The sequence below is a fragment of the Gobius niger genome (genome assembly GCF_951799975.1).
Source record: "Gobius niger genome assembly, chromosome: 2".
Taxonomy (NCBI): domain Eukaryota; kingdom Metazoa; phylum Chordata; class Actinopteri; order Gobiiformes; family Gobiidae; genus Gobius; species Gobius niger.
The window spans coordinates 8,167,245-8,180,395 of record NC_136853.1 but is presented as its reverse complement, the minus strand read 5'-3'; the positions used below and the strand labels follow the sequence as shown (position 1 = coordinate 8,180,395).

At 41.5% G+C, this 13,151-nt stretch overlaps 1 protein-coding gene across 1 annotated transcript in view; it reads right to left on the bottom strand.

Moving 5' to 3' along the window:
• Positions 1 to 12,752, bottom strand: part of LOC306982699 (uncharacterized protein) — a 29,242-nt gene extending 16,490 nt beyond the window's left edge. The window contains exons 1-13 of the mRNA XM_079582561.1: positions 12,568 to 12,752; positions 10,150 to 10,352; positions 8,752 to 8,853; positions 8,552 to 8,647; positions 8,303 to 8,413; positions 7,264 to 7,387; positions 6,866 to 7,163; positions 4,179 to 4,249; positions 2,987 to 3,206; positions 2,654 to 2,823; positions 542 to 758; positions 334 to 476; positions 156 to 247 (exon numbers count right to left, since the gene is read on the bottom strand). Of these exons, the coding sequence (XP_079438687.1) occupies positions 156 to 247; positions 334 to 476; positions 542 to 758; positions 2,654 to 2,823; positions 2,987 to 3,206; positions 4,179 to 4,249; positions 6,866 to 7,163; positions 7,264 to 7,387; positions 8,303 to 8,413; positions 8,552 to 8,647; positions 8,752 to 8,853; positions 10,150 to 10,352; positions 12,568 to 12,607 (1,887 nt within the window). The 5' untranslated portion in view covers positions 12,608 to 12,752. The remainder of the gene's footprint in view (positions 1 to 155; positions 248 to 333; positions 477 to 541; positions 759 to 2,653; positions 2,824 to 2,986; positions 3,207 to 4,178; positions 4,250 to 6,865; positions 7,164 to 7,263; positions 7,388 to 8,302; positions 8,414 to 8,551; positions 8,648 to 8,751; positions 8,854 to 10,149; positions 10,353 to 12,567) is intronic.
• Between the last annotated feature and the right edge of the window lie 399 nt (positions 12,753 to 13,151).

Genomic DNA, 13,151 nt, shown 5'->3' with positions numbered 1-13,151 from the left:
GACTGGAAGCCAATGAAGGGCTTTCAGAATGGGAGTAATATTAATAATATGAGGTATCGGAAAAAAATATCCTTCAGGTATCGGAATAAAAAGTATCGTTAAAGTACCCCACCCTTGTTATGAATGGATGTTGAGGAAACAAAGTTGTGTCTTACCTGTGGATCCCCCCAGATTTCCAGCAGTATAACAGTCTCTTTGTCAGACCAAGTCACTTTCTTCCTTTCATCCTGAAGGTTAAACATCGCATCTGAAGAGTAAACAAAACAAAATGCACTATTGCATTTCCATATCATGTTAAACTTCACTGAATACCGCCAGTGTTCATGTATGTACCGAGGTCCTGGCTGAAGTACGCAGAGAAGTCGTCGTCCTGTAGCTCCTCTAGTGCCTTGTCCACCTCGTCCTCTAAGGAGTGGTCCCGCGGCATGAACCTGGCCAGCTCTGCGAAAACCCGGTCCTGCCCTCCGCTGTTACAGCTGCAGGAAACAATATGAGGTCAAAACAGAACACACAGAACAAAACTGGTCCTATCTGTACTTACTTGGTGTCATAGTTCTGCCTGAACCTGGACTTGAGTCGTTTCATCCTGGTCTGGCATTGGTCCGGCGTGCGGAAGTAGCCCAAAGCGGCCATCTTCTTGGAGACGATATTGAAGAGCTGTGCCCCTCGATGCCCGCCTCGGTTTTTGTTGTCTCCCCAAATGTGGATGAGGGCCAGGGTCTCCGACTCGGACCACGTCGCTCGAGCGCTGGAGGAAACTGGTGCAAAAGTCGGGCAATTAGTTTCTTACAGAAGTAGATTTGAGTTTAAGTTTTTAAAGTAATACATAAATAATATATATACAGTATGTCCTCCGCGGGCGGTCTGGTTTTCCTCCAAGCTTGGGTCCTCTACCAGAGGCCTGGGAGCTTGAGGGTTCTGCGCAGTATCTTTGCTGTTCCTAGAGCTGAACTTTTCTGGACCGAGATGTCTGATGTATTTCCTGGGATCTGCTGTGGACACTCACCCTCCAGGCCTTCTCCAGCTCTTCTCTTTCCTGATGCTGAAATCATTTGGTATTGATCTGTCAACCACAACGGCTTTCTTCTGCTCTTTGTCCACCACCACAATGTCCGGTTGGTTCGCCATTACCATTGTGTGCGTCTGTAACTGGACGACTCCATGGAAGCTTTTCCTCCCAACATGGGACTGTCTCAGGGGCCTCTTTGCACGAACTACACCTGGGGTCTTGTCTGGTGTGTTGGTCTGGGCCTCTATTGCTCTGCTGCTCATGGCCTGCTCCTGTACAGCCATGATGCCTCCGTGCTGTCCTTCAGTCCAGCTCTGTCTAGTCATTGGCCCCGACATCCCACATAGGGGCTTGTCCTCCCATGACAGAACCTCCAGCACCTCATCTTCTGTTCTCCATTGTCTGAGACATTCTCCGAGTACGTCATCTGTTGGAGCCTTGTCCTTGATGTATTGATGGATCTTGGATATTTCATCCTGGATAGTGGCTCTCACGCTCACTAGTCCTCGGCCTCCTTCCTGGCATACAGATCAATGGGAGAGGAAACATATTCCAATGGAGTCTTTACACAGCTTTGGGTCCAAAGACTTTCTTTTTTGACTGACTGTGGAGGCTTGTTGCTGCTCACGGGGCGGAGTTTCACAGCTTTTTGTCATTTTTTTGGGACAAGCTCTGTAGGAAGAGATCGAGCAGCCATCGTGGATTCTCTCTCCAATGGAGTAATTCATGTAAAGCTGTTAAAAGTTAAACTGTAGTACTGTAGTACTGTAATATGTGATTTTTTAATTACTCTGCCTTATGAGATCTGGCAGGGGAACTACCGATGAAAACTAGCCTTTTGGCTAATTCGGGTACATTTACATTGTCTTAATGTTCATTATTGTACATTGTCCCACTTAAAACTAAATAAATAAATAAATAAATAGAGGTGGCACAGTGGTTAGCGCTCATGCTTCACAGATAGAAGGTTCCGGGACGGGGCCTATCTGTGTGGAGTTTGCATGTTCTCCGAGTGTCTGAATAAAACACTTTGCCTCGACCACTAAAAACATGTGCAATAGGCCAGGAGGAGTGAGAGTCGTTTGAGAGACAACGGATGCAAATTAGCCCATGGCTCCAAACCGTTAATTACATTAACATGCATTGTCCCAACCAAATAAACCAATAAATAAAATAAGCAAATGCATTTCAGAACCGCCCTCCTAGAACCGCCACCTTAACGTGGTGGAGGGGTTTGAGCGCCCGAATGATCCTGGAGCTCTGTTGTCGGGGCTTTGTGCCCCTGGTAGGGTCTCCCAGGGCAAACTGGTCCTAGGTGACGGGTCAGACAAGGAGCGGTTCAGAAGCTCCTTATGAGAGACCAACAGGCCCGGTTAGAATCGTGAGGCCGTCCTTCTGTGGAACCACCACCTGCAGGAGGAGCCATAAGGGGCTGGTGCAATGTGATTTGGGCAGCTCCATCAGCTGCCCCCATGACCCAGCAACGAACAAGTGGAAGAAGATGGATGGATGCATTTCAGAACATGTTTGTAGAGGTCTACATTACAGAACAAGCAGGTTTTATAGATAAGTAAAATCTTGCCGGTTAGATCTTTAAATATTACTTAAACCCACTCTAGTCAAAAGATGATTCCACCATCATACCCGTATCCGTGGAGGTGTCCAGGGGCAGGTTCTGCTCGATGAACTGCAGATCATCGTCCACTTCCTGGTTCTCCTCCTCCCCCTCCTGTGCGTCACATGGAGCTTCCCGATCCGTCCGCAGGATCTTCTCCAGCTGGTCATAGAACTTACACTCCACTTTACCACTCCCACTGGAGCCACGCAGCAGAAGCAACAAGAGGATAACGAGGTAAACAAACTTTATTCACATTACAACTTTTTGTTTTGTTCTGCTTTGGACATTGAGGTGGTTATCCAATCAGGAAGCAGAATAATGCCTAAGATAATGAAAAAGTGATATAGCTGCGTGCGTACTTGTAATCTCTCCGGAGCCTCTTGATCCTGGAGTTGCACTGCTCGGGGGTCCGACTGTATCCGCGCTCCGAAAGCTTCCGTGAGATATGGGCGAGCAGCTGAGGGTTTTTCAGTGGTCGTGGGTTGACCACGTTCACGCCCCAAACGTCCAGCAAAATGAGAGTCTCATCATCCGACCACGCCGCCTTCGTGTCCATGACGACCGACGGCTTAGGGCTGTCTGGAAGAGCAAACAAAATATGAAACATTGAGAGAATTTAGACACGTCTTCTTTTTAATGCCCCTGGGGAAAGTCTGAATTAGAGGTTGACCGATATGAGTTTTTCTAAGGCCGATGCCAGCCGATATTTCTGACTAATATTTTTGGCCAGTTTTTCCAAATGTCTGTGGCAACTCAATACACCCTGGCTTTTTAACGCACTACACTATGCAGGGCTTAATTACTTATTACACATTACGTAATTCGTTGTAAATTGGAAAAAAAATAAAAATAAAATACAATAGGAAGCTAGCAGATTGTTATCAAATTAATACTATATTGAGGGTGGAAATGACAATTGGGAAGTAGCTCAAGGATCAAGGATCAAGGATAATATGAATATTAATGTGCCTTTTAACACAACACTAGTGACTTTTGGGAATGTTAACTTTGTTTGGCATTGATTGATAACCATCTGTAAGTAACTAAGGATCGCTGTTTGTCACTTGCTTTGTACCAGATATCGTACATGTAACGAGACGGTTGTTGTAGTTGTGCTTCACTTCTGTTTCTGTTCATTTCTATTAATTATATGAACATTTCATAAAGTGCTTTATAAGGGTGAAACACGCCAATGGAAAGGTTCCGGCTAGGGAGTTCCGGCTTGGAGGGGAAATCGGGGGAAATACGATTAATTGCATTAGTAAAAAAAAATGTATGTGTAAATATCTTTGTAATTAATTCATTGAAATGAATGCGTTAAAGTCCCTCCCCTAAATATATATTTTTTAAATATGAGAACAAAACGTTGGATACATTTTTTACTCATATTTACACCAGTAATGTACAGCTAAAGGTTTGAATTGATAACTGGAAATATCCCCCCCCTATTCACCGGCAGTGTCTGGCCCTAAACTTGATTGATTATACTTATCAATAGTAAGTTTCTTAAAGCCCCAGTGATATTTATAGGACAGTTAAAGCTTTACAAACCTGTGTACTCTCCCCATATTGAGATCAGAGGAGATTCACTTGAATTGTCGCCATTGTCAACTGAGGAGTTCCTAAAAGGGAAAAATGAGAGCGAAGCATGTCAAAATAAACCACTGAATCACTGAACCTCCATGAAGACAAAGATAAAAGAATAATTATTAACCAACATTGAAATAATTTAAATGTTATTCTTGCACGTAAAATGTTCCCTTTTCAAGAACTAAATGAAAAGAAAAATCTCAGTTCAAAATAGTGTTTTTGATTTATGTTACTGCAGTGTCTTTTCTTTGGACCTGATTCTGAGGATCTCCTTGAAAACGAGGTCGCTCATGAGGAAAGAGTGACTTATTGTTATTGCACTAAAGTAGATCTGATCATTAAAATCACTGCTGCACAAAGAGAACAGGTTTTGCTTTAGTTATCGGTTCACACAATATAACTCTGTGTTTTTAAGATCCAACTCCCTGACAAGTTGCAGGGGCTGTACTATTTAAAGGCTCCTGCCAAATGTTTGTAGATAATAAGAATAATTTGGCAGCAAGGGCTGGGCGAGTTTTTCCTCAAAATGTTACGCTTCATTTGATTTTTTTTCCCCATCCAGCCATCATCTGTGATCAGATGTTAAAAAAGGAGCCTTGTTGTCGGCAGTAGGTTAAAATCAGCTAAATCCCATTATAGTGAATAGGGCCAATTCTTTACATTCTAAAACAACCAAAGGTGACATAGGAGTCACATAGAAGTGGAAAAAAAACGGCAGTTGTAGCTAGCGCTAGCTAACCGTTAGCATTCTCTGTTATTTATGAGCTGTTGAACCACTTTGCTCCTCTCCATGTCTTTGTATCTTTATTTAGTAGAAAACTATATTCATTATTCTGCATTTGTTAAAGAAGTTTTTGAATAATTAAAGAATGTTTAGATTTTTCTCTAAATTGTTTTCCCCCTTAACCGTTTTCAAACATGACCATATATGAGCGATTCCAGAGATGCCCATATATGTATTTATTGCTGGGTTGCAGGTTCTAGAATATGATGATGTCATCGAACCCAACGGGGGGCAGAAGCCAGTTTTTCCTATTAACAGCATTACACTTTTTTTAAATTCATATATTTTCTTTATAGCTATAACTTGTGCATAGCTATAAAGAAAATATATGAATAAAATATAAATAACTTGCAGGTCCTGCCCCTGAGGAACCATGAATAACTGCTACTATTTTAAAACGGCTGTGCCTATCTTTACACTCGCAGCAGAGAGAAATCTATTTTGCCCACTCGCAGTATATCGTTTTCCCAGACACACAAAGGGACCAGTTTTCGCACCGCATTATGAACAATTCTAAACCCAGTAATAGGACCAATACTGAAAACCAATTAGCATAGTTCAGGCTGAGGCTAATACTGTCAATACTGTGACAGGCCTTTTAAGGTTTTTTGGTGAACAGAGAAAACCTTCCAAACTATTGATCCTGAGGCACCATGCTGACCACTCATACAGCCGCTGGTCACTATAAGATCAAAAAACGTATTTTCCGGACTATAAGTCGCTCCGGAATATAAGACGCACAAGCTGAAAATTGCCTAATGAAGAAAAAAACAACAGGCTCAACAGGTTTGCTAACAGGTGTCTGGTTTGTTGATGTCACATAAACAGTTCAGATAACTATAGTAACTTCTGAACTATCGCCTTGGCAACGATCTGGACATGGAGGAGTAACTGCACCATTGACAAGCCTCTCCCGGCAGCATGTTTTTCAAGCTCTCATTTGCAATAATTGTATCTTAGAAAAAATGATTGATTTGTTCTTGAAATAAGACTTTTAATGCTGATTTTCACTAGGTTTGGACTCGTCTTGAAATGAGATTGCCAATGGAATAAGCATTAATTTGCTTAAAATAAAAAAAAATTAACTTGAACGCTTAAAATAAGACAAAAAAAACCTGAAATGAGACAAAATAGTCAAAGACAAGAAAAATCTGTCTAGTTCCATTGGCAATCTAGTTTAAAGACGAGTCAAAACCGTATCAAAAGCAGCATTAAAAGTCTTATTTCAAGCACTTTTAAGTCATTTTGGTCTAAGATAAGATTGAATTTTTTCCAGTAAACTTGTTCCTGTAGCTGTGGCCATTGAGCTTTAAACCCATGATTAGCTTTGTTTGTTTTCTTCCCTGCACTAAGCGTAGCCTCTGCTTTTCGCTCACTCCAAACCTTTTTTCTGCTGCTCGATTAGCCTGCAGCGCCCTCTAGCGGCATGTGAAATTATATAATTGAATACAAAAAAACATATATTAGTCGCTCCGGAGTATGAGACCTGCCAAACTATGAAAAAAAACTGTGACTTATAGTCCGGAAAATATAGTACATACAAATATCAACCTTTTTTTTTTATGTAAAAAGTTGCATAATGCACTTTTAAACAATAAGTGATCTCCTTTTTTGGGGGGTTGAAAATGGGGAAAAATAGGCACAGGCCTTTTAAGTTATAAAACCTGGAAAACAAAACCTTTTTAGGCGCTTTTCAACACTAAAAATATCTGCAATAAAATCAATGCTAGTATTTTATTCTATTCATTGGGTGAAATGTTATGTGGTGTAGCTTTAAGTTTATGTTTATGGCATTTCAAGCCTGAATAGAGCATAATAAATACGATCATCCATACTATATAAGCTTTGTACCAAAATGCCTCACCTTTGTGCTAATGCCTTAGTCGATTGTTTACTGGGAATGTCTGGGTTATCGATGGGTTTCCTCTTCCGGAGCACGCGCTCTGTCGGGATCTGGCTGGACTCGCTCACCGCCTCCTTCTCCGTGGACGAGGTCAGGTCTATAGTTTCTGTAGCAGCAGCAGCAGCTGGAACACGCAGGTGATTCTTACGTGCGTGAGCGGCTTGTTGAGGAAGACGGGCTGAGTCCAGGTCAGGTTTAGTTTCGGAGGGCAGCGTCAGAGCGGAGAGGATGCAGTCGTCCATCGGCAAATGTCTGGAGCCTGGCAAAACAGAACATTATTATTCGTAGCGTTTACTTACGTTTGTATCCTTCGATCAGAGATACAGACGAGCCATCACTGGTAATACGTTATATGTCACCTTTCTCTTCGAAAAAGCCCAGGTTTCTGTGATGTTCCACCACAGCCTTCATGTCGTCTGGAGCAAAGAACGTCTGCAAACAGTCCTCCAACAGACAGGGGGCGTCCCCGAGCAGAGCAGCCACCTGGGGGAAAACACACAAGCTTCAGTAATCCGTTTATACTACTGAAATACAACTGTGGTGAATATACATGCTGCACTTGTAGTTAAAGATAAAGTATTAAGCAAAATTGACTTTCTGTTCTGATGGTTCACTGCAGAGGTTTGGCCTTTTATGGAGATCAGCTGAGGCGCTGCACCTGACGTCAGCTGATTAAGTCAGGGTTGGAGGCAATTAAAGAGGGGGTATTATGCTTTTTTCAATCACATTGTCTATATCACACTACAATGATGACGAAACCTTCTGTTGGTCTGTAAATGCAGTAAATTATTATTATTAAACTGCCTTGTATAAAATTGCTCTCTCAAAATGGCTGCAGCAAATGTCTTGAAATAGGCCTCTAAAAAAGTGTATTAGGCCTAGGCCTAGGTTTAAGAACCTCTGACCCTTTCCGACACGCCCCCTCCACACGCTGTCTGTGGCATCAGTGGGGAGGGGGTTCTGCTGAGGAGCAGTGGTTGGTTACTCGACTGGTGATGAAAGCTCCGAGGCGTCTCCAGGAGGTGGGGGCGTTCCTAGGAGGACTCAGGCAAACCTATCCCTAAAATGGCTGCCATCAGAGTTTTTACAGATTACTCAAAAATACATGAATGTGCCAAGGCAACACTTCAGGCATGTTTTTAATGAGGGAATGACATAAAAACATGATGTAAAGCATAATTTTGCATAATACCCCCCCTTTAAAAACACACAAGGTACTGGGCCGGGATGAGGATCAGCACCAAGGCCATGGTTCAAAACGGTGTTAATTCGGGTCCTAAGTGCCGTCATGCACGAGCTTAATATAGAAGCTGCAGTTACGCGTATGACCTGAGGTGGCAGTAGTGAGTATAAAATTGCCAACTTGCATCTAGCCCCGTTAATGGAAATACTGTGTACCTGTGTGAAGTCGGGGGATGGCAGAAGTTCCTCTAATCGAGTGATGAACTCCCAAACTAACATCTCCAGAGCCGTGTCGTACTTTGGGCCATAATATTCTGGAAAGACCTCCTGAAAATAAGCAGCACAAACACAATAAAAGTCACAAAACATGACTAAGAATTTTAGTATGGCTGCACTGTATACGGCCAATTTACTGTTATCGTAATATTAGGTGATGCACATTACAAATATAACAAACAAAATAACCTGGAAAAAGTCATTTCTTTTGGAAGAATCCTTCAATAGTGAATGTACAAGCTCAACAAACTTCACTTCTGATTCTTCTACTCGATCATTGGTTTCCTGTTGAACGCATAAAAACAACAACAACATTTAAGAAGTTCTTAAAACAAAAACAACCATAGTCAATATTATGAGGCACAATTCAATGATAGTTTTAAACTTACTGGCTGATCCTTGTCAGTGCAGGGAGCTTTTATTTTCTCCAGATGGTTTTGTATGGCGTGAGTGTCCAGAGGCTCCTCCCCCCGACACAGCTCCAACACAAGCTGCAAATACAACCAATACATGACAGTCAACAGCTGTGGACGAAGAGGAAATGTAGTTATTTCCAAACACTATATAAATAAAATAACTATTAAAAAATGCAGTCCAACAGTCGACCCTTAGCATGTGTTTAAGTCACCAGGGAAAACTCATTACACATTTATATTCTATACACTTTAAAGGGGTATCGATAACAATTACAGTTTGTACACCTTTATTACACGTTGTAGACCATTGTCATATGTTTGCCTACACGTTATAGACCAGGTCTAGGCAATGTCAGGCTGTCAGGCCCGGGGGCCAAAACCTGCCCTACATCATCAAACTCTGGCCCTCGGGATGATTTTGAGAAATATTATGACCCAAATCAGAGATTAAATTCCTGTTTAAGAACTCTAGATGATCATTCTTTTAGGATTATGGCCTAAAGGGAGCTCTGTAAAGACATTTTAAGGAATTGACAGTATTTTTGGTTAAGAAATGACTTAAATCTACTTGAATTAAGAGATTAAATCTAAAGTTTGAGTAGAATTGGTCAAGCCTTAGTTAGAGCAGATAAAACCTATTCTTGCCAATGGAACAAGCACAAGTTTTTTCTTAATTCATTTTACTAAGTGAAAAATAAATAAAGTAAAAGTTAATTTGTCTGATTTCCAGTGGGATTTCTATTTGTTCCATTGGCATTAGCATTTTTATCTGATCTTAGATAAGTTCAAATGACTGAAATTAACATACAAAAACATTATTCAAGCGATTTTAAGTAATTTATCTAATTTCATATGGACATTTTTCCAGTGTACATGATGTACGACACTGGCATATGTAGAAAGTGATGCTTTACTTCAATGGCTTCAATTGAAGGGTCCGGCCCTTGGTCTTTGGACAATGAAGAACACCGGCCCTCCCCCGAGCAAACTAACCTTCCCCGTTATAGACCTTTATTACATGTACACCTACACGTTGTGCACCTTTGTTACACTTTGCAAACAGTTATTAAACCTTAATGTGTAATTACCTGCATTAACATGTGTAATTACTTTCTTGTTCCCAGTACCTACACATGGACCTCACAGGCTGTAATCTTAAGTGTTACCGGGGTATCTCGAGTTTAGTTTTTCTGATATTGTGAGCACGTAACCTTTTTCAGAAAAGTGATATTATTATTATTAGACGGTAAGATGATGTCAAACCAAACACTTGCTGTATGTCTCTCCCCGCTCTTCAACTGGACAAAAACACTTTAAAGCTAAATATAAAACAATAACTAAACTAAATAGATAACGGTGAGTCTCACTGACCCGGGCCCTGAGCCCCAGGATCAGCTGCGCTCTCTGGTTGTAGTTCATGAGCTCAGGGACCAGCTCCGTCACCGTGGTAACAAACTCCTCCAACATCCCATAATGCAAGACGAGGCCCTGCTGTACGACCTGCCACATCGTCGCGGACAGGAGCTGCAGAGGCGGGGCCAGGAGCCGGAGGTATCGCATCGGGAGACCATTACCTGGGGAGAGGAACAGACATGAGTGGTGTGAAAGTACAACCGAGTATAACCACTTTCTCTCCTGACAAAGTACTTTTAATTTAGTACATTAACCGAAAATACCAAATTAAACGGGTTCGGATGCACCTTGACCTACAAGTATCCTTATTTTTTCATACACTATAGTATTTTCTTCACACCTATTTTTACAAACTACTGTAGATCCAGTAACCGAGCAGATCACTCCGCCGCTGCGTAGCCGGTCGGTACTTCCGGGGTTAGCGTAGCTGCTGCGCTGTTAGCATTTTTCTCTGCTAACCCGGATGTACCGATTTTGGTAAATATTACTTTTATAACAGTAGGTTCAGCATTTTTGGCTAATGGGCCTGATAAATAAGTAGGTTCAGTAACTCTCTGTTGAGTTTCAGAAACATTGATTGTTGTATTAAAGAGTTTTTGTAGTTTCTCGCACATCTAAGACCCGGAAGTAGAGCTGTGACATCACCACTTAACAAACGTATAGACTTAACGTGGTCGGCACGGCACCAGTTTAAAATTGTTTACCTTCTTCTATGTCACTTCCTGTCGCTGTCCAATAAGGAAGTGAAACTATAAACATCACAAACATGGCCAAACTAAAGAAAGCTGGAACAACCTTTAGCAAAATCTTACCAAACTTTTACCAAAAACTGTGTCTAATGTGCCATATGCACGTGAAGTTGCATAACAGAAGTAAATGCACCTTTTCATGATATTCTAATTATATGACGCGCATATTTGTAACTCGTTACTTTTGTAATATATTATCCCCAACACTGTTTGTGACAAAACGTAGTTCTTCCCAACAGCTTTGTCCCACGTTTTATACTGTTTAGAGCTAATGTTGGGGAGAATACTTTGAAATAGTATTAAGTTACTGAATACTGGCCTACAATGTATTTTGTAACGTATTCCGAACCTTTGTATAATCAGAGTACTGTATTCTAAATACTTTGAATACTTTTAGAATACTTTCATATTGATGCCATTATATTTATATATAAATATGGCATAAAATTACGAAACTGAAGACTACAATTGTACCCAATTACCATTAATGATGAACTCTTTCACTCTCTTGGCAAATGGAACAGCAGATACTGCATCATGTGACGCAAGTGCAGTGTTTAAATCTGTATTTTATTTCAGAAGGAAAAACAGGTCAACATTAAAAGCTCTTTCTTAAAGGAGTTATACCCGATTGTACAAAGAAACAGGGTCACTCAAATTGATATTTTCTGGTCCAAACTCATCTCAAACTTTCCTAATGCATTTACAACATCAACATTCACCACAGGGACTGAGTTTAAACCAGGTGGAGGAAAACTGTCACTTCACTGTAAAAAATGCCTACTAGCCTGAGATTTTATGACTGTTTAAAAGGCTTTAAAACCAGTGCTTTTTGGATAAATGTCTGCTTTAACCTTATACTAAAAGGACAAAACAAATTTTATTCCAATAACAAAAAATTAAAAAATCAAGGATAGCTCCTTTAATAATGTTATGCAATGTAGAGCTAAAATGTAATGACTGAGTACTCGGACGTATCCCTTGATATTTGGAAAGTACCTGTACTCCAAATACTCTCAAATGAAAGTGTAACCTAACCAGAATACAGTCACTCAAAATGAGTATTCTAAATACACGTATTTACTCCCCAACACTGTTTATAGCTTATGTTATGATAGGAATTTCCGCATGCTAGCACTCGCAAACATGGCGGATCTCCATGGTAACAGTGATTATTCCCAAACTAGTGCATCCATTTAACTGAACAAGAACATAAATCTGTATGTTTAAACATTCCTGGCATTGGAGGAGAAATAATAATCAAAAAAAAAATCGTAGGCAGGGACAAAAAGTTTCCCACATTCCAGCAACTTCTGGGAACATCTCTGCACCGACCAGTTGCAGAGAAGAAGAAGTAGCTCAACAGCAGGAACTCCGGGATCTGGACACCCTTACAGACATAATCACGTAGATCAAACACAGCACAGACACAGTCCTTCCTCCCCTGCCCTCGGGCTTACACGGTGAGTTAGCGCCTGCACAGCCCGCAGTGTTGTTGACATGTTAGCTAACTCACAGGGACATGCTAACTAACGGGATAGCATGGATGAATCCCACACGCTTCCCAAACATGCACGGAAGGAAATAGCTGCTTAAAAACCGACTGCACCGACTATAATCCACGCACCTTGCTGGCTCTGATTCTCATCTCCGTGTTTTGTTTCCATTAGCGGCTGACAAACGTGTGGGCTCCTCCTGGGTGGGCTGCTACTGCTGCGCTTTAGGATCTCTACACTCACGGCGCGCGCTGGATGTCGCTAATGTACGTGGCCAAACTACAGCCATTGGCTCCACAGGCACATGGATTGAACGTTTTTTTGTTTGTTTTTTTAATCGTGGATCACTTGTGGGGGGCTTGTTTGTAGAATGGAGGATAGAACAAAGGTCCCTGGGCTCATCCGTGTCAGTCAGCCCCGATCATAGTCCTCTTTCCTCTGGTTGGCTGAACGGCCACGGCCCAGATCAGAGGCGGACTGCGGTAGCGCGCGGTGCGCACTAGGGGGAGCCGTCGGACTTCAAGTGTTTTTGAGTTGACTTTTTATTTAACCCCTTACCCCCCGAATGAACCGAGCGCATTCTGTCAAGTTCGGCTTTACCCAAATCTAAAAGCTTCTTGAAAAAGGTATCAAAATAGTGGCAAAAACGATGATGAAAATATGACAAAAAGAGCAACAAAAATGTGCCAGAAAAGCAACAATAACACAAAAACAA